At 40.6% G+C, this 19,541-nt stretch overlaps 1 protein-coding gene across 1 annotated transcript in view; it reads left to right on the top strand.

Moving 5' to 3' along the window:
* The window catches only part of LOC124787730 (huntingtin), a 392,251-nt gene that overhangs the window by 360,861 nt on the left and 11,849 nt on the right, over positions 1-19,541 (top strand). Inside the window, exons 35-37 of the mRNA XM_047254577.1 lie at positions 681-848; positions 12,514-12,738; positions 19,250-19,478. Of these exons, the coding sequence (XP_047110533.1) occupies positions 681-848; positions 12,514-12,738; positions 19,250-19,478 (622 nt within the window). The remainder of the gene's footprint in view (positions 1-680; positions 849-12,513; positions 12,739-19,249; positions 19,479-19,541) is intronic.

Here is a 19,541-nt window from a genome sequence, read left to right as displayed (position 1 = left end):
TTGTCTGAATCATTGTTTATTTTTCTGGTTATCAGATCTCATTTCATTGTAAAGTTTCATGTTTCCTTTCCCATTGTTTTTTGATTGGCCTCAGCTCCTTGGTAACTTTTGTTATTTGATTCCTGTTTAGTATCATGCTCTCCAGTTATTTAATTCCTGTTTAGTATCATGCTCTCCAGTTGTTTCCTCTCTCTTTCAGCACATGTAGCAACATTTTGTTCTGAAAGGTAACACTAAATATGCATGCTAGTACCTATTCTAGTATTATAAATACGAAATGTTTTTCTAGCTGTATTTTTTTATATTGCCAATTTGTAATTTTTATTTTTATGAAGTAAATGAAACTATTCAGTTTCTGCTCCTTGTCAAATATGACCTTGGAGTTTCATTTGCTATGATGTTATTCAGGGGGTGGGAGTGTACCCTTGTGACATCTCTCATTATGGTATATTCTGTCTTGAGGCTCTGTTTGTACTACTTGTTTATGTGATGTTCATTAAATTACCCTCATCTAGGTTTGTTTAACATTTTTGTTAATTTTACTTGTAAAGATAAAAACAGGATGTTTAATATACGGATGACATCATGCAAACATTAGAAAGAATGTATACAATGTAGGAAATTGCACTGATTTCTGTCTCAGCAGTTGGCATGCTTGTATGGGGTTTATTTTATTGCAGGCTTACCAAGATGCTGGAGTTCCCCAGGCAAGTTACAGTGATCCAGCAACCTGCATAGAACTTCAGGAGAAAATGCAGGAGTTGGAAAGCCCCTTGTATGCTGCCTCTCGAGCTGTGTTGTTGCAGCATGTTGCCCATATCAAGAGCCTTCTGCCTCGCCCGCACCAGGTAATCGTGTCTCCACAAAAGGAAAAACATATCATTTAGACGTAACAAAAACTTAGCGTAAAGAAGAATTATTCTCCTGTAATCAGTTCACTTCAGAATTTCTGTTTGTTTGATCACAGAGTCAAGTCTATGAGAGTCAATACTGAAGACTGAACCCACCCACATTCTTTTTAATAATATTATTACTCATGTATAAATAATGGAAGAGGTGAGATAGGGGAAACTTGAGATGAAACTGTAGCAGTGACGTGCTATATTTAGTGGAATAAGCAGACCATCAATTAGTACAGACAAGTCAAGGATTGTTATGTTATTTGTGAAATTGTTTAGATATTCCCATATACAAAATGAAAGATGTTAAGTAGGCTGTAAACTGACACTTTCTGCATCATTACAAAATACGCCATGTAAATGGTGAGCAGAGTGTATAACTGAAAAACTACCTAAGAAGTCAATTCATTCATAATTTTTAAAGTATATTTTATCAGGTTTTATGCACGCAGACATATTATGGTTTATATCTACCTTTACTTTCAACTTAATTTATAAAATGAGATCTTCTTTCTCCCTTTTACCGATAGTACTCAGTTGTGTCCTACATGACCTGTGTTCTTGTATTAATTAAGACACCCCACATAACAACACAAATTGACTTTTTTCTTAACTTTGTGCCAGTGAGTCTCTTGGCTGTTGCATCTAATGTCCTACAATTCCTGTATGCAGGAATGTTGAAAACCTCAGACTCAACAGCCTTACCTGGTAATCGATTGTTACATACATGAAGACAGAACACAAATTTAGAAACATTTAAATAAGTAGATTATGTAGTTGTGAATTGATACTGACCAATTGTTCGCTTGTGACAGTAACTGTATATGGGTCCTCAGTTGGAAATTTTGAACTGTTTGTAAGGAATATGGTTTCCCTACTATGCTATCAGTCAGACAGCAGAAAGAAATTAATAGTCTGTGGTGATTTCAGTTTAAATTTTCTAAAGGATTCTAATAGGAAAAAGATTTGGAAATCTTATTTGGATCCTACAATTTGATCTCAATAATTAATTTTTCAACAGGATGTATAAAGACAGTAGGACCCTAATTGGTAGTGTTTCTCTTGACGAAGCCCGAAACAAGAAAATAACTATGTACCCAGCAACAAATGCTCTCTCTGAGCTTGATGCACAGTTGATTAGTATAAATGAGATAGTGCCTTACAGTATAGATTCTCACCAGTGGGAATCAGTTGGAATAATTAATGATTCAAGGACAAACAATTTTAAGAAGAGTTTACAAGAGATGGCCTGGGATGAAATTTATAATGAGCCAAACATTGACGTAAAATTTTTAATTTGTTCCTTAATAAATTAATATCATTATTCAAAAATAGTTTTCCACCTACACTACTCAGTAAGGACACTAAACAACTGTGTAAAAAACCATGGATCATCAGGGAGATTAAATTATCTTGTGAAATGAAAAGAGATTTTTATCTGTTGGCAAGGAAAACAAAGATCCTGCAGTAGTTGTGCAATACAAAATTACTCAAAAAATCTACAAAGAAAAGTTTTTAAAAAATGGAGGAACAAGAATATTATGACAGAAATCAGTAATTCTGACAAGAGATGTAAGGCTGTATGTAATGTAGTAAAATGAGAAACAGGAAACATCACTATTAATTTGGATGGAGCAGCTGTAAATGATTAGTCACAAGTAGCAGGTGTGTTTAATACCACTAGTCAATTAATTTGAACTATTTTTCTGCATATGGTTAGGAAATGAGTGGATTTCTGTAATTTTGGGTTGCAGAATTCATAGACAGCAGAATCAAAAACAGTACGGCTGAACAGTGACAGAATTGAAACAAACAAGAAGTACATATTCAGAACGCAATACCACTTAGTATGTGTATAGTAATTGGCTAGATAAAAAATCTAACCACCAAGTGGCAGCAGGAGAACACACATAAAAAAAAAGCTTTTATGTATGCTTTCAGAACCAGTGGTTTGTTCTTCTGGCAGAAGGATTAAAGGGTAAGGAAGAGGGGTGAAGGAAAAGGATTGGAGAGGTTTAGGAAAAGGGGTAGAATTCAGCAGTAAAGTCACCCAGAAGCCCAGGTAAGGGGAGACTTACCGTGTGGGATGAGGAGGAAAGATTGATTGTTGGGTACTGCACTGGACAAGATCTTCATCAACCAGTTCTTTAATTCCTTCTTCTGCTTCCTCTGTTGGTGTGTATGCTGTTATTACTTTTATACTCCTTAATTTCCATTTTATTCTTAGCTACTATGTGGGGTCCTACCCACTCATCTCTTACAGGGTGCCTAAAGGATGCTGCTTCCTCAGATAGCTATACAACAGTTCCAGCAAATCACATTAATGGTTTTTGTTAAAATAAAGTAGATTGAAAATCCTTAACTTTGTATTAAAATAACATGTCTCAAGCGATGGGCGACATGCAAACAATTAGTGTCCATCACTATATACAACATCCATGTAAGCAATTGGTATAAGGCACAAGTCTCAGTATAGGATTATTGCTCTTCTAGTGTGCGTCTTCTCTGTTAGTGACGGTCTACCACTCCTCTGCAGCCGAGGTTGGCAGGAGCGACACTTGTATTCTCTTCCTAAGGAGGCCGCTCCTGTTTTGGTGCTGTCCTAGTCAGTGGGCTATTGGCTGACGCTGTCTTCAGCCTTCTCTGCTCTTACATTCTTCATCTTCGTGCCAGCGCTTTTTGTCACGCCAGAACATACTAAGTCTTTCATTAACAGTTCAAATTTTAAGAGACTTTTCCAAAGCTCTTTAGTCATTATAAATCCTCTTCCACGTTGGCCTGTTCTTCTTTCTGGTCCAGCAGAGAACACTGATGATGCACACCTGTCTTAACTTGTACTAGCCATCTCACTTCTTGTAGTGCCGCAGTACTGTACTTAAACTTCAATATTATAAGAAGGAAAGTAGCTACTCACCACATAGCGGAGATGCTGAGTCACAGATAGGCATAACAAAAAGATTTTCACAATTAAAGCTTTCGGCCAATGGCCTTTGTCAACAATAGACCCACATACGCGCACACACACACTCGTGCAAATGCAGCTCACACACACGACTGCAGTCTCAGGCAACTGAAACCACACTGCGAGCAACAGCACTGGTGCATGATGAGAGTGGTGACAGGGTGGTGGAAAGGAGGAGGCTGGGGCAGGGAGGGGAAGGCATAGTATGGTGGGGATGGTGGACAGTGAAGTGCTGCAGGTTGGGCAGTGGGCAGGGGGGGGGGGGGGGAGTAGTGGAAAAGGAGAGAAATAGAGAGTAAGAAATACATAAAAAAATAAATAAGTAAATAAAATGAAAATAATAAAAAAAATAATAAAAATTAAAAAAGACTTGGTGTGTTGGTGGAATGATGGCTGTGAAGTGCTGGAATGGGAGCAGGGAAGGGGCTGGATGGGTGAGGACAGCAACTAATGAAGGTTGTGGCCAGCAAGGTTACGGGAAAGTAGGATGTATTACAGGGAAAGTTCCCACCTGTGCAGTTCAGAAAAGCTGTTGTTGGTGAGAAGGATCCATATGGTACAGGCTGTGAAGCAGTCATTGAAATGAAGGGTATCATGTTGCACAGCGTGTTCAGCAACAGGGTGTTCCACTTGTTTCTTGGCCACAGTTTGTCGGTGGCCATTCATGCAGACAGACAGCTTGTTGGTTGTCATGCCTACATAGAATGCAGCACTGTGGTTGCAGCTTAGCTTGCAGACCACATGACTACTGGTTTCAAAGGTAGCCCTGCCTTTGATGTTATAGGTGGTGTTAGTGACTAGACTGGAGTAGGTGGTGGTGGGAGGATGTATGGGACAGGTTTTGCATCTAGGCCTATTACAGGGATATGAGCCATGAGGTAAGGGATTGGGTATGAGCCATGAGGTGAGAGATTGGGAGCAGGGGTTGTGTAAGGATGGATGAGTATAGGTTCAGTGGACTGCAGAATGCCACAGTGGGAGGGGTGGGAAGGATAGTGGGCAGGACATTTCTCATTTCAGGGCATGACCAGATGTAATCGAAACCTGGTAGAGAGAGTGATTCAGTTGCTCCAGTCCTGGGTGGTACTGAGTGACCAGGGGGATGCTCCTCTGTGGCTGGATGGTGGGGCTTTGGGAGGTGGTGGAAGACTGGAAACACAAGGCATGGGAGATTTGTTTTTGTACAAAGTTGGGAGGATAATTACAGTCAGTGAAGGATTCAGTGAAAGACTCGGTATATTTCGAGAGCGACTGCTCATCACTGCAGATGCGATGACCACAGGTGGCTAAGCTGTACGGAAGGGACTTCTTGGACTGGAATGGGTGGCAGCTGTCGAAGTGGAGATATTGTTGGTGGTTAGTAGATTTGATATGGATGGAGGTACTGATGTAGCCGTATTCAAGGTGGAGGTCAGTGTCTATGAAGGTGGCTTGTTGGGTTGAGTAGGACCAGGTGAAGCAAATGGGGGAGAAATTGTTGAGGTTCTGGAGGAATGTGGACAGGATGTTCTCACCCTCGATCCAGATTTGAAAGGTCATCAATGAATCTGAACCAGGTGAAGGATTTAGGATTCTGGGTGTTTAGGAAGCATTACTCTAGATTGCCCATGAGTAGGTCGGCATAGGATGGTGCCATGCAGGTGCCCATAGTCGTACCCATCTTTTTTTATTTTTCTTCCTCTTATTTTTTTATTTATTTGTTCATTTTTCTTTATTTATTTATTTCTGTCTCTTTCTCTCCTTTTCCCATACTCCCACCTCCCCCTGCCCACCACCCAACCTGCAGCACTTCACTGTCCGCCATCCCCATCCTACTATCCCTCCCCTTCCCCTCCCCAGCCTCCTCCTTTCCCCCACCCAGTCGCCATTCCCATCATGCGCTGGTGTTGCTTCTCACAGTGTGGTTTCAGTTGCCTGAGAGTGCAGTCATGTGTGTGAGCCGCATTTTTGTAAGTGTGTGTGTGCGTATGTGTGTGTATTGTTGACAGAGGTCGTTGGCCAAAAGCTTTAAGTGTGAAAATATTTTCATTGTGCTTATCTGCGACTCAGCATGTCCGCTATACAGTGAGTAGCAACTTTACTTCACATGATATTGTTACATTCCATCTTGGATTTTCCATTGTTTGATTGTACTTAAATTTCATGATCTCTTCAGCTCTCATTTTTCCAGATTTCAACATTGTTCGTATATTCCATGTTACTATTTTTCTTTGCCAGAGTCATGCTTTGATGTTGCATGCAGTCTCTTGTTTTGCTTCCAAAATATGACATTCTTACAGTGTGGGGTTATCAGCTCCCACACCCAACAGTACCCTGGAGGACGTGGATTTTTTTGTGGCTCCTCTGCTGAGGTCTGTCGAGCTGGGGAAGCCCTGCCAGTAGCTAAACTGCTGCTGACATAGGCCTTCTCCTCTTTCACGCTCACGGACCCTCCCGCCTGACACTGGAGATATCTTTGATAAGGTGGTGTCCCTTAAAAATTCAGAAAACATATGTGATAGAACATTTTTAAATACAAATTCTGATTCTACATATCATAATACATGATAATTGAACTATCACATCCCAGATACAGAAGGGCTGTTGAATAGCATCACATTTGTTAAATGTAATAAAAAAAAATGTAGGGACAAACAGGTAAAGAGGAAAAACTAAGAGAGTGTATTGAACAAGAAACTTACATAAAATTCAGTCATATGGACATCTCAGCTATTTCTTCTGAAATTAGGAATAATATTCTCTCAAAAATAAAAGCTCATCCGGGTTTGATGTGGTTTCCAGCAGAGTACTAAGGACTTGTTCCTTGTTCCCATATAATAAGCTCTCTCATTTTCTGAAATGTGCGTCCTAACTCAAGGAATTTTCCCAGAGAGATTGAAATATGCCATTGTTAAACTCCTCTGTAAGAAAAGGTGATTGGAGAGATTTGAATAGCTACTGACCTGTTTCACTACTGACATCATTTTTCAAAATTTGTGAGAAGGCCATGTATTTTAGAATAGTACTCCACCTGAGCAACAATGGTATTCTCAGTAAATCACAATTGGGATTTGAGAAGAGTTGCTCAACTTGGAATGCCATTAACACATTCACTCACCATATTTTATAAGCGCTAAATAACAAAATAGCACCTGCTGGTATTGTCTGTGACTTATCTAAGGTATATGACTATGCAAATCACATTATTGTTGTGGATAAACTGATGTTTTATGGAATTAATGGTACAGCAAACCAATGGATAGTGTCATATCTAACTAAAATAATACTTATATATCTAAAAACAAAGATGATGTGACTTACCAAACGAAAGTGCTGGCAGGTTGATAGACACGCAAACAAACACAAACATACACACAAAATTCAAGCTTTCGCAACCAACGGTTGCTTCATCAGGAAAGAGGGAAGGAGAGGGAAGACAAAAGGATGTGGGTTTTAAGGGAGAGGGTAAGGTGTCATTCCAATCCCGGGAGCGGAAAGACTTACCTTAGGAGGAAAAAAGGACACGTATACACTCGCACACGCACACATATCCATCCGTACATACACAGACACAAGCAGACATTTGTAAAGGCAAAGAGTTTGGGCAGAGATGTCAGTCGAGGCGGAAGTACAGAGGCAAAGATGTTGTTGAAAGACAGGTGAGGTATCAGCGGCGGCAACTTGAAATTAGCGGAGGTTGAGGCCTGGCGAATAACGGGAAGAGAGGATATACTGAAGGGCAAGTTCCCATCTCTGGAGTTCTGACAGGTTGGTGTTAGTGGGAAGTATCCAGATAATTTGGACGGTGAAACACTGTGCCAAAATGTGCCGGCCGTGCACCAAGGCATGTTTAGTCACAGGGTGATCCTCATTACCAACAAACACAGTCTGCCTGTGTCCATTCATGCGAATGGACAGTTTGTTGCTGGTCATTCCCACATAGAAAGCTTCACAGTGTAGGCAGGTCAGTTGGTAAATCATGTGGGTGCTTTCACATGTGGCTCTGCCTTTGATCGTGTACACCTTCCGGGTTACAGGACTGGAGTAGGTGGTAGTGGGAGGGTGCATGGGACAGGTTTTACACCGGGGGCGGTTACAAGGGTAGGAGCCAGGGGGTAGGGAAGGTGGTTTGGGGATTTCATAGGGATGAACCAAGAGGTTACGAAGGTTAGGTGGACGGCAGAAAGACACTCTTGGTGGAGTGGAGAGGATTTCATGAAGGATGGATCTCATTTCAGGGCAGGATTTGAGGAAGTCGTATCCCTGCTGGAGAGCCACATTCAGAGTCTGATCCAGTCCCGGAAAGTATCCTGTCACAAGTGGGGCACTTTTGGGGTTCTTCTGTGGGAGGTTCTGGGTTTGAGGGGATGAGGAAGTGGCTCTGGTTATTTGCTTCTGTACCAGGTCAGGAGGGTAGTTGCGGGATGCGAAAGCTGTTTTCAGGTTGTTGGTGTAATGGTTCAGGGAGTCCGGACTGGAGCAGATTTGTTTGCCACGAAGACCTAGGCTGTAGGGAAGGGACCATTTGATGTGGAATGGGTGGCAGCTATCATAATGGAGGTGCTGTTGCTTGTTGGTGGGTTTGATGTGGACGGATGTGTGAAGCTGGCAATTGGACAGATGGAGGTCAACGTCAAGGAAAGTGGCATGGGATTTGGAGTAGGACCAGGTGAATCTGATGGAACCAAAGGAGTTGAGGTTGGAGAGGAAATTCTGGAGTTCTTCTTCACTGTGAGTCCAAATCATGAAGATGTCATCAATAAATCTGTACCAAACTTTGGGTTGGCAGGCCTGGGTAACCAAGAAGGCTTCCTCTAAGCGACCCATGAATAGGTTGGCGTACGAGGGGGCCATCCTGGTACCCATGGCTGTTCCCTTTAATTGTTGGTATGTCTGGGCTTCGAAAGTGAAGAAGTTGTGGGTCAGGATGAAGCTGGCTAAGGTAATGAGGAAAGAGGTTTTAGGTAGGGTGGCAAGTGATCGGCATGAAAGGAAGTGCTCCATCGCAGCGAGGCCCTGGACGTGCGGAATATTTGTGTATAAGGAAGTGGCATCAGTGGTTACAAGGATGGTTTCCGGGGGTAACAGATTGGGTAAGGATTCCAGGCGTTCGAGAAAGTGGTTGGTGTCTTTGATGAAGGATGGGAGACTGCATGTAATGGGTTGAAGGTGTTGATCTACGTAGGTAGAGATACGTTCTGTGGGGGCTTAGTTACCAGCTGCAATGGGGCGGCCGTGATGATTGGGTTTGTGAATTTTAGGAAGAAGGTTGAAGGTATGGGTGCGGGGTGTCAGTGGGGTCAGGAGGTTGATGGAGTCAAGTGAAAGGTTTTGTAGGGGGCCTAAGGTTCTGAGGATTCGTTGAAGCTCCGCCTGGACATCAGGAATGGGATTACCTTGGCAAACTTTGTATGTAGTGTTGTCTGAAAGCTGACGCAGTCCCTCAGCCACATACTCCCGACGATCAAGTACCACGGTCGTGGGACCCTTGTCCGCTGGAAGAATGACGATGGATTGCCCAGCCTTCAGATCACCGATAGCCTGGGCTTCAGCAATGGTGATGTTGGGAGTAGGATTAAGGTTTTTTAAGAAGGATTGAGAGGCAAGGCTGAAAGTCAGAAATTCCTGGAAGGTTTGGAGAGGGTGATTTTGAGGAAGAGGAGGTGGGTCCCGCTGCGACGGAGGACGGAACTATTCCAGGCAGGGTTCAATTTGGGTAGTGTCTTGGGGAGTTGGATCATTAGGAGTGGGATTAGGATCATTTTTCTTTGTGGCAAAGTGATATTTCCAGCAGAGAGTACGAGTGTAGGACAGTAAATCTTTGACGAGGGCTGTTTGGTTGAATCTGGGAGTGGGGCTGAAGGTGAGGCCTTTGGATAGGACAGAGGTTTCGGATTGGGAGAGAGGTTTGGAGCATAGGTTAACTACTGAATTAGGGTGTTGTGGTTCCAGATTGTGTTGATTGGAATTTTGAGGTTTTATGGGGAGTGGAGCTGGAAGTGGGAGATTGAGTAGATGGGCGTGACTGGGTCTGAGTGCAATGAGAGGAGGTTGAGGTTTGTTGGAAAGGTTGTGGAGGGTGAGTGAATTGCCGTTCTGGAGGTGGGAAACCAGGAGATTGGACAGTTTTTTGAGGTGGAGTGTGGCATGCTGTTCTAATTTGTGGTTGGCCTGTAGGAGGATGCTCTGAACAGCTAGTGTGGATGTAGGTGTAGGTGAAGGATTAGGTGGGTGAGGACAATGGATTGTTCAGTTTGGAACTGGTATAGGGACTGATGGAAAGAAGGGTTACAGCCAGAGATGGGAACTTTAAGTGTGAGGCCTTTGGGGGTAATGCCAAATGTCAGACAAGCCTGAATAAATAAAATATGGGAGCGTAATCTGGCTTGGGCAAAGGCATGTTTGCGGAGGGAATGTAAATAAAACTTAACGGGTCGTTGTGGGGGTGTTGTGAGGATGACATGGTATTTGAAGGTGGAAAGTGTAACTTGAGGCTGAAATGAAAATGAAAATAAAAATATATGGGGAGAGATAAAGGTGAACTAGAAAGCAGCTGGAGCTCTGGTGTGAAAAAAGGCGAAAAAGTGTTGGTTAAAGCTGGGCTATGTTGATCCTGTGGTGAACTTGGGTTGGTAGACAACCATGTACACAAAGGTTAGGGGTTGTGTTGCCACCAAAACACGTTAAAGGGTGGAAAAATTTGGGAAAATTTCGAAAAAACTGCGTGTAAATGTATTAAAAGGAGTGGTTTTGTGGTGTCAGATTATGAAACCAAGGCTAACAATTGTCTGACGAAGAAATAATGACGTTAAAACCTGTGGGAAGCGGCTAAAAATGATCAGTGATGTGGGAAAAACCATTACACCAACAACCTGAAAACAGCTTTCGCATCCTGCAACTACCCTCCCAACCTGGTACAGAAGCAAATAACCAGAGCCACTTCCTCATCCCCTCAAACCCAGAACCTCCCACAGAAGAACCCCAAAAGTGCCCCACTTGTGGCAGGATACTTTCCGGGACTGGATCAGACTCTGAATGTGGCTCTCGGTGGAGAGTAACCCGTACCACTATTAGTCATTTCCTTTCCTGTCCCCCTCACAAATAGAGTGAGGGGAAAATGACTGTCCATATGCTTCGGTATGAGCCCTAATTTCTCATATCTTATCTTAGTGGTGCTTACACGCAGTGTATGTTGGAGACAGTAGAATTGTTCTGCAGTCAACTTCAAATGTCAGTTCTCTAAATCTTGTCACTAGTGTTTGTATCAGACCACGTGGGTAAATAAATAAATGTTCTAAAATCATCATGAGCTGACAGGGTTATATTTAAAAGAAATACATTTGATAAGTTTACTTCCCATCTGTACTGTCCAGGGTAGCTATCTTTTCATCATTGCAGTCAGCACATGTATTCCATAGGTATGAGATGGTCTCCCTGCTGCTGGTTTATCTTATCCCTCTTATTCCAGGTATCAGTTACAATATACTATTGCATCTCTCTCTCTCTCTCTCTCTCTCTCTCTCTCTCTCTCTCTCTCTCTCTCCCTCCCTCCCTCTCCCTCCCCCCTCTCTTCTCTCTCCACACACACACACACACACACACACACACATACACACACATGTATCATGGATTCCTATACTTGTGTTTTCCCATGTATGCAGAGTATTACTTTTGAAGTTACTAGAAGAGTGACAACACTAGAAGACATTACTGTTCTGCAGAAGTCGCCTTGTGTTTTCCAGAGAAATAACACTAAACTACATTATTATAAATGTACGTTCTAAAGTAGGGTTAGATTTTACTGAATAGCGTCCAATTTTTTGTCTTTCAAATCAAATGTTGGTGGAAGTTCTGTTCTTAAGTCAAAGGATGAACTGCTCTCTGAGTTGTGTCAGTACTCATTGTCCTGTTGATGTCATCAGAATCTTGTAATGGCAGTCTCTCAGTGAGAAAGCTCAGTATGTTTCTCTGAAAAGATCACAATCTATTTCCTGCCCCATTCTTGTAATATCTGAGTTTGTGCTTCATCTAACGACTTCATCGTTGATGAGACATTAAACCTTAATCTTATTTTTCTTACCTCTTATATAGTATAAGACTAGTGTTAAGATTAACTGGTTAAAAAGGTTTTTTATTCCTTGCATGAACAGTAGAGTTGATTTATGGAAATTAGTTTCAGAATTGAAAACGTTTTAGTAGGCACCTATAATGTGATTCAGTGCCTGTGCTGTAATGTAAGTTGTTTATAAAGTGGCCATTGAGAAACATCAGTGGTTTTCACATAAAAGATGAATTATTTGTTTCTAGAATTCTCTTTTCAACTTTTGACAACTTTGAACACATTCAGAAACTGCAGAAGTCATGTGTGTAAAGAAACTAATTTTGTATTAGATCATATTACATCATCAGTAACTAATCAGATTAATAAATTAGTAATAACTAAAATTGTTAGAAATGTAAATTTAGATGAAAATAGTTTCTTCCAACTTGATGCAGAAAATTTTGATTATCTTATGTCTGTTTGTATTGCCAGAGAGCCACATGTTATTGTGTCCTGTTCTCTAAATGAGTGGGTTGTATTTATCTTTACAGCTAGTAACTACCAGTTATGACACACAAAAATGTCATTTAATGTTGATAATTCTGACATAGAGGTGTATTCTTTTATTTCAGGTATTTAACCCTGAAGGCAGAAGTCCTTTGCCCAGGGAAGTGAAGTACACATCTCGTCTTTCAGATCTTCTGTCTGATTCTAAATTCTGGGACCTGATATTTGAATTGGCTCCTGGAGTTACCTGCTACCTGCAGTCTCTGCCGAAGCTTGCTCTGGGTTCATGGCCATCTGTGCCTCAGCAGGACTGTGAGCCACTTGCAAAGTTTGGTGTTATTTGTCTCGAGGTGTGTTACTCACATGACATTGTAGATTACTTTAGACATTTCGTTATACAGTTTTAATTTAAATAATTGTTAAAAAGCTAACTGCAAACATTTAAGTGTTTATATACTAAAGTGCATAAAATAATTTCTAGGAAAATTTCAGGCAATCTAGTCATGTAAATAATTTGAATTGCTTTAAAAAAACTGATGTTCTGAGGAGACACTTACATAACAATAATCTGAGAAAAACTACAAGTCATTGTGTATTGTGTGACACATATAATATGTGAAAAACTCACAACCTCTTTGGATTAGGCATTCACTTATTTGCAAAGAAAAAACTGTGCTGGGGCTGTATCTGTAACTGTTAAGCATGAAAACTTACGGAGCTCCAGGGAAAGAGAGAGAGGGTTGGAGCATGTGATGGGAGGAGACAGATCATCCAGTTTAAGGAGACCCCATAAAGTCCCCCAGAGACATGGCCCCCATTGATGAGAGTATTAAAATTCTAGTGATCAGCTGCTGAAAGATTTACAGAACTGTGTCAGGGTTTGAAACAGTCCTAAAAAGCAATGGAACTCACATTATAATGGGTACAAAAACAGGGCTTAAACCTAAAGTAGATAGTAGTTATATTTTTATTGTAAATCTACTAAACCTAAGAGTATACCAAAAGGAGTGGGTAATGGGACATGGCAGTGGTCAAGAAAAACAGAGTGACAATCAGATATCAATTGTGACAATCGGATATCAGTTGTGACAAATAAACGAACACAAATGTCAGAAGCACCAACAAACACTACAACAGCAACTATTCAGAAACACATTCATTAAGCAGCCAAAACATTGAATAACTGCTGAGAGAGCAGGGCAGAAATACAATCTGGCATGTTAACGTGCAGGCGCGCGCGCGCGCTCCCACACACACACACACACACACACACACACACACACACACACACAAAGCAGCAACTATGCAATTCTGTACTACTCACAAAATAAAAAAAGGTAGAATGAGTAAATAAACCTTTAGCAGCTGAGGAAATGCATGCCAGTGTTCTTAGACACCTCCATAGCACCTAAGGAAAGGTGCAGTGCTGCATCTTAACACATCTAGCCCACAAAAGCTTAAGCAAAAGTCACAGAACCAGACATTTTGTAGATACTTGACAAGTTAGGACAAAGAAAAAACTATCTACCAAAGGTGGGCATCAATGGTGAAAGAGAAAGTAATGAATAAAACAATCAGGGTGGGGTTGGAAAGGTGGAGCAACCAGTTATTGCTAATCTACATTTACAAATATACTTCACAAGCCATTCTACAGTTGAGGGAGGGGAGAAATAATACCAATATTATTCACTCTCACCTGTTTCCAAGGGCTTCATTACAACAATATCATCTTTCATCTAAAGATTTCTATTAAAGACCTCTGAACATTACTGTTATGCTTTCATGCAAACTGTATTGGCCTGGTATCAGCCTTGTGCACCTAAATGCTTTTATGTCTTTTTTTGTGTGCCTTATAAGGAGTCTCAAATGCCTGAGTGGTACTCCAGAATTGGATGCACTAGCTCAAGTTTGTCCCATTCCATATTGCTTCTTTGTGTTATTTCTTAATTATGAAACAAAGTAAAAGAATAAAAGGTGATATCTTTTAAGCTCTAAAACATTTCTATTTTGTCTTTCACCATTTTATTGATTTTGCACACATCTGTGTTTTTTTTATTTCATGTTGTGTTGTCTGAAATGAATGTTTTGAAGTGTTATTTTTGCCTCCAGTAAATTACCAGCTGCTGTAAAATTTTAATATTGGCTGTTAGTTCTATTGCTTCAGTTAATTCTAACACTGAATCAACAATGAACTCATCTATTTATTTTTGCATGTTTATTTCTTTAATTTTAATTGCCTTCATTTGTCAATGAAGAACCCAGATAACAATAATAAATTTGAATTAAAAGATTTGTTTACAGAATAGTTCATACAGACTTGTGAAACTGTCAGAATGGTCCTTCTTTGGGATGTTGTTTGACCCACACATCATACTGGATTGAATGCCAGTTATGTCATCAAAATGTTAGATTCTTCATGTGATTTTCTGCAGTTTATCATTTTGGTAGGCTCATATTGATGACGTTAAGTCTTCTGTGATGATTTTTTCTACAAAAGAATTGTCTGTATTTTTCATGTCGATCAACTCATGGCGGGCGTTTACATGTTATTGCTTTTGCTCAGAGCTCGAGATATACGGGACAAACTTCGGACAGGTTTTTCTTCTCTTCAGAATGCTGTGCAGCATGTCTCAAACACATTATTTATAGATGCTGCTCGATCGCAATTTGTGACACAACTTTGATACACTATGGCTGCACATCCACTACTTAACACTGCCTGCTTACAGCTCCCACCTGACCAGTTGAATTCATATCTGTTGTTTTCAGTTGTCAGTTCAAGCTACCAGCACAGCTACTATGCTGGCGTTGTTTGTATGTCCAGAAGAAAATATTTACAGCTGTCAACCATTCAGTTGTGCTTAAGAGAGTATTTGTTCTGAGAATTGAAGTTAGAGAAGCAGTATATTGAGGATAAATAATTTGGTTGGTGCATAGAAGGAGAATACTGAGTAAAACATTCTCACCAAGCAGTGGCGGGAGAACACACGTACATATATGCATGCATACAGGTTTAACTTATGCAAGCTTTTGGAGCCAGTGGCTCCTTCTTTTGGCAGAAGAGTTGAAGGGAAAGGGAGAGATGTGAAGGGAAAGAACTGCAGATGTTTAAGAAAATGGGTACGTTTCAGAAAAGTCACCCAGAACCCCAGGCCAGGGGAGACTTACTGGATGGGTTCTGGGGACTTTTCTGAGCTGTACCCATTTTTTTAAACCTCTCCAGTCCTTTTCCTTCACCCCTCTTCCCTCCCCTTCAACTCTTCTGCCAGAAGAAGGAGCCACTGGCTCCAAAAGCTTATGTTAAGTTAAACCTGTGTGTGTGTGTGTGTGTGTGTGTGTGTGTGTGTGTGTGTGTGTGTGTGTGTGTGTGTGTATGAGTTGTCCTGCCGCTGCTTGCTGAGTAGATATTTTTTATCTATCCAGTTACATTATATTGTCAAAAATTCATTATTTTTGTTGTTATAGAATTTATTCTGAAATATAAGTTAGTCAGTAATTTTAAATCACTGTATTTACATAAGGAATAGTGTGTGTGAAGAGCTTTCTAGAGGGATCAATATGTAATACTACATTTGTTAATCCCAGAATCAGTCTTTCACTCTGCAGCAGGAAGTGCACTGTCCTGAAATTTTCTGACATTTTGAAACTTTAACTTGCAGCTCTGCCTTTCACAGAAAGTGCTGTTACCAGCTGAGCAATCCAGGCATGATTCATGATCTGTCCTCACAGCTTTGCTTCCAGCAGTACCCCACCTCCCAAATGTCCCAACGTTGATCCCTGACCCACTACCCGGTTTTAATCTGCCAGAGACTTTAAATTTATTTGATAACTGCATAAATTGTAGATGGTCATAACCACCAGATCACAGTGTGTGCACTGTTAGACTCAGATTATTTAGTGTATTCAGTGTAATGAGTAGGAAATGGAGAATAAATTGATACTGTGGAAGTAGTTCATATTGATAAGAAAGCTGATGAGCTTTCTTAGGCCAACCAAAAGTAAAATGGGATAATTTAGTAGATGAGAGAGGAAGGAAAAATTGGCAAAAAGAATTGACTCTTGAATCTTTAAGTTTCCTAATTTGTCACATATTTATGTTGCTATTTTTGCATCTTTTTGATTGTGAATAAATACCATATTTACCCTCGTACGAAGAGCTTTTTTTTGTGAAATTCACCATTCGATGGGGAGGAGCAGGGTCTTCTTACATTCAAAGATTAATTTATTGCTGCTGAGGTCAACATTTTTATTTTGCGTAATAGATTAACATAGGGGTCGTCTTACAATTAAAAATGAAGATTTTTGCAGTTGAGGTCATATGCACATTTCTTTTGAAGAATTCAGAAGGGTTTGAGGGAGAACAGTTACGCCAGCTTGGCGGGGAACTAGGATGAGTGTAGAGAGGGGAATGATGATAAGGCAGCAAATTTCATTGTGGTGTGGGCCTTGGAATGTATACAGTGTACCTTGACTTTTTGTGAATGTCTGCCGGGTTCAAACTGCAGTTTGCCTGAATCCACTTGTAGTTAGAACTGAACTGACTACAAAATTGGACAAATATTCAACAATAATATACATTTCTGCTGGAGATGATAAAAATTTAGGTACGGACCAGTGGCATACCTGTGTGTTCAATGCAGCAGTGTTCTCAATGGTCATGTGAAATAGGATGGGAACAGAAGAGGGTTTGTCAGCTGCTGGTCTCGTGCATCTATTGAGAAAGTTGCTGGCAGACATGTTTGAAAGAAAGAGATGAAGGAATATTATCACATTCTCATGTCAATAGAGACGTGAAATCCACTATTTATTTGGGAAAAAGCAACTGTGTTAGCACGTCCTGTTCAGAGTTCCCACTGTAACCACAACTTTGGAAATCGCAACATATCCAGAAAAAACAGTACAGTACAGTGTGTTTGAAAAAGAGCTCCCTAGTTTTAATGTGTCCTAGAATCTGTACAAAGTGACATACACTATTCTAGTTTGTGGTGTTTGACTATCTACTCTCCAGGTTTGGTTCCCCTGCAGTTGGCAGGTCTGCTTGACCACGAGACAGCGCCAGTGCCGCCGCCCCCCTCCCCCCCCCCCCCCCTCCCCACACACACACACACACACACACACACACACACACACACACACACACACACACAAGTTCAGTTCAGTCCAGGCCTGCGTGCAGTGCAGTGCAACTCGGAAACAATGTGTACTCCGCAACAGAAAGCACAGTGTGTTATTTGGCTTGTGAAAACTGAGTCAGTTATAACTGTGCAATGTAATTTTAGGTGTCAGTATGGTGGTGAATCACCTACAGCAAAAACTATCCATCATTGGCTAAAGTTTTTCAAGGAAACTGATAGTGTTTTAAAAGAAAAATCACCAGGTGGACTGAGAACTTCTGATGATGATGTTGAACAGATCTGTGATTTGTGTCGTCAGAGCCTGAAAAAGTCATTGGCCAGATGTAGTCTACAATTAGGAGTGCGTAAAGGTACTGTGTATGATGATGTGTGTAAAAGACAAGTTGTGCGCCTACAAATTGCAACTGTTAACATGAAATAAAACCTACTGATAAAACAAAAGATATGAGTTTGCTGTTGACTTTCTACACTGAATTGATGATGATGATGTCAATTTTTTAAAAACAATTCTCTTTTCTGATGAGGCTACATTTCATGTCAGTGGAACAGTTAATCGTCATAACTGCAAAATTTGGGGGGCAAAGCATCCACATGAAGTTATTCAGAATCAACGTAATCTCTGAAAGTTAATGTCTGGTGTGGTTTGATGGAAGATTGTGTGATTAATCCTTTCATTTTCGTAGAAAAAACAATAAACGGGGGCATTAACAGTCACATGTTGACAGAGTATGTCTTTCCCCAAATGGACGATATTGAGGTGGAAAAGGGGCTTGTGTTTTTCCAACAAGATGGCACCCCATCTCATTACAGTAACCATGTGCCTGCAGGTCTTGTCACTTGCTTTCCAGGAAGGTGGATAGGCAGGGCTGGCCCAATATCTTGGCCACCACAAAGCCCACACTTAACCTCACTGGACTTTTTCTTTTGGGGCCACATGAAAAATGCTGTGTGGAGTGAAATGATCGGAGACATCAATCATTTACAGGAAAGAATCGTCACAGCGGTTGGGACAGTTACACTTGAAGGTGAATACATGGCGAGAAGAGGCATACCATCTTGACGAGTGCATGGCAACAAATGGATTCCACGTTGACATCTACTAGCATTAAACAAAACTTGAAGGAATTCTCTTTCATGATATGTACTCATTGATGTAATTATTCATTAATTTCCCCATTAAATTTATACTTAAAACTAGGGAGCTCTTTTTCAAACACCCTGTATTTGTGACAGCAAAGATTATAACTTTTATTGTGGCTCAAACATGTAAATACACTGCCTCTTTTCTCGCCTCTCATTTGATTAGGTAAAACTGTCATCTCAGGTAATCATGACAATGACTAAAAATAGTGATACCACAGGCAGAGATACTAAGCTAAAAAGGAAGTAAAGATATAAATTAATGCAAACCATTTCTTTTTATTTATTTTATATCTCATTGTGTTGTCAAAATGCAAGCAGTTCACAAATGCCATAAGCCTAGAACAACTGTAATGTTAACTTTTTTAGTCGTGTAAGTCATATCAGTAAAACAGTTTGTAATTTTCATTATTCAAAACATGTTAAGAATAATTTTTTCCCTAGGAGCCCCTTAAAAATTAATAAATAAATAAATAAACAAATAAATAAATAAATAAATAAATAAATAAAAAGTGGGGGGGGGGGGGAGAGATCTCATTCTCAAGGTAAATATGGTATACTATGTGTCAGTGTAATTGTTTTACAGGCTATTAATTGGCTGATTACTACAAAGGCTGGAAGAAGTTTCATCTTGCCCCAACACCTAGAGGCCTCTTTAAACTGTGCTGCTTCTGTAATACAAGATACCAACCTTTCAGCAGTGTTGGGCCAGACTCAACATGGCAGTTGGGTTGCCTCTGCTGTCAGTGGTTTGGTCCATTGCACTTTACATGTGCTTGAAGGATGTCAGTTACCTCATCTCCCTAGAAGCCAAGGTAAGTGAAAAGCAATAAATTTATGTGAGGGTAATTGTCAAAAGAATGAAGCAGTTTTACCTG

This window comes from Schistocerca piceifrons, chromosome 3 (assembly GCF_021461385.2).
Source record: "Schistocerca piceifrons isolate TAMUIC-IGC-003096 chromosome 3, iqSchPice1.1, whole genome shotgun sequence".
NCBI lineage: Eukaryota > Metazoa > Arthropoda > Insecta > Orthoptera > Acrididae > Schistocerca > Schistocerca piceifrons.
The sequence above is the reverse complement of the archived record's forward strand: the minus strand, read 5'-3'. Positions and strand labels throughout refer to the sequence as shown.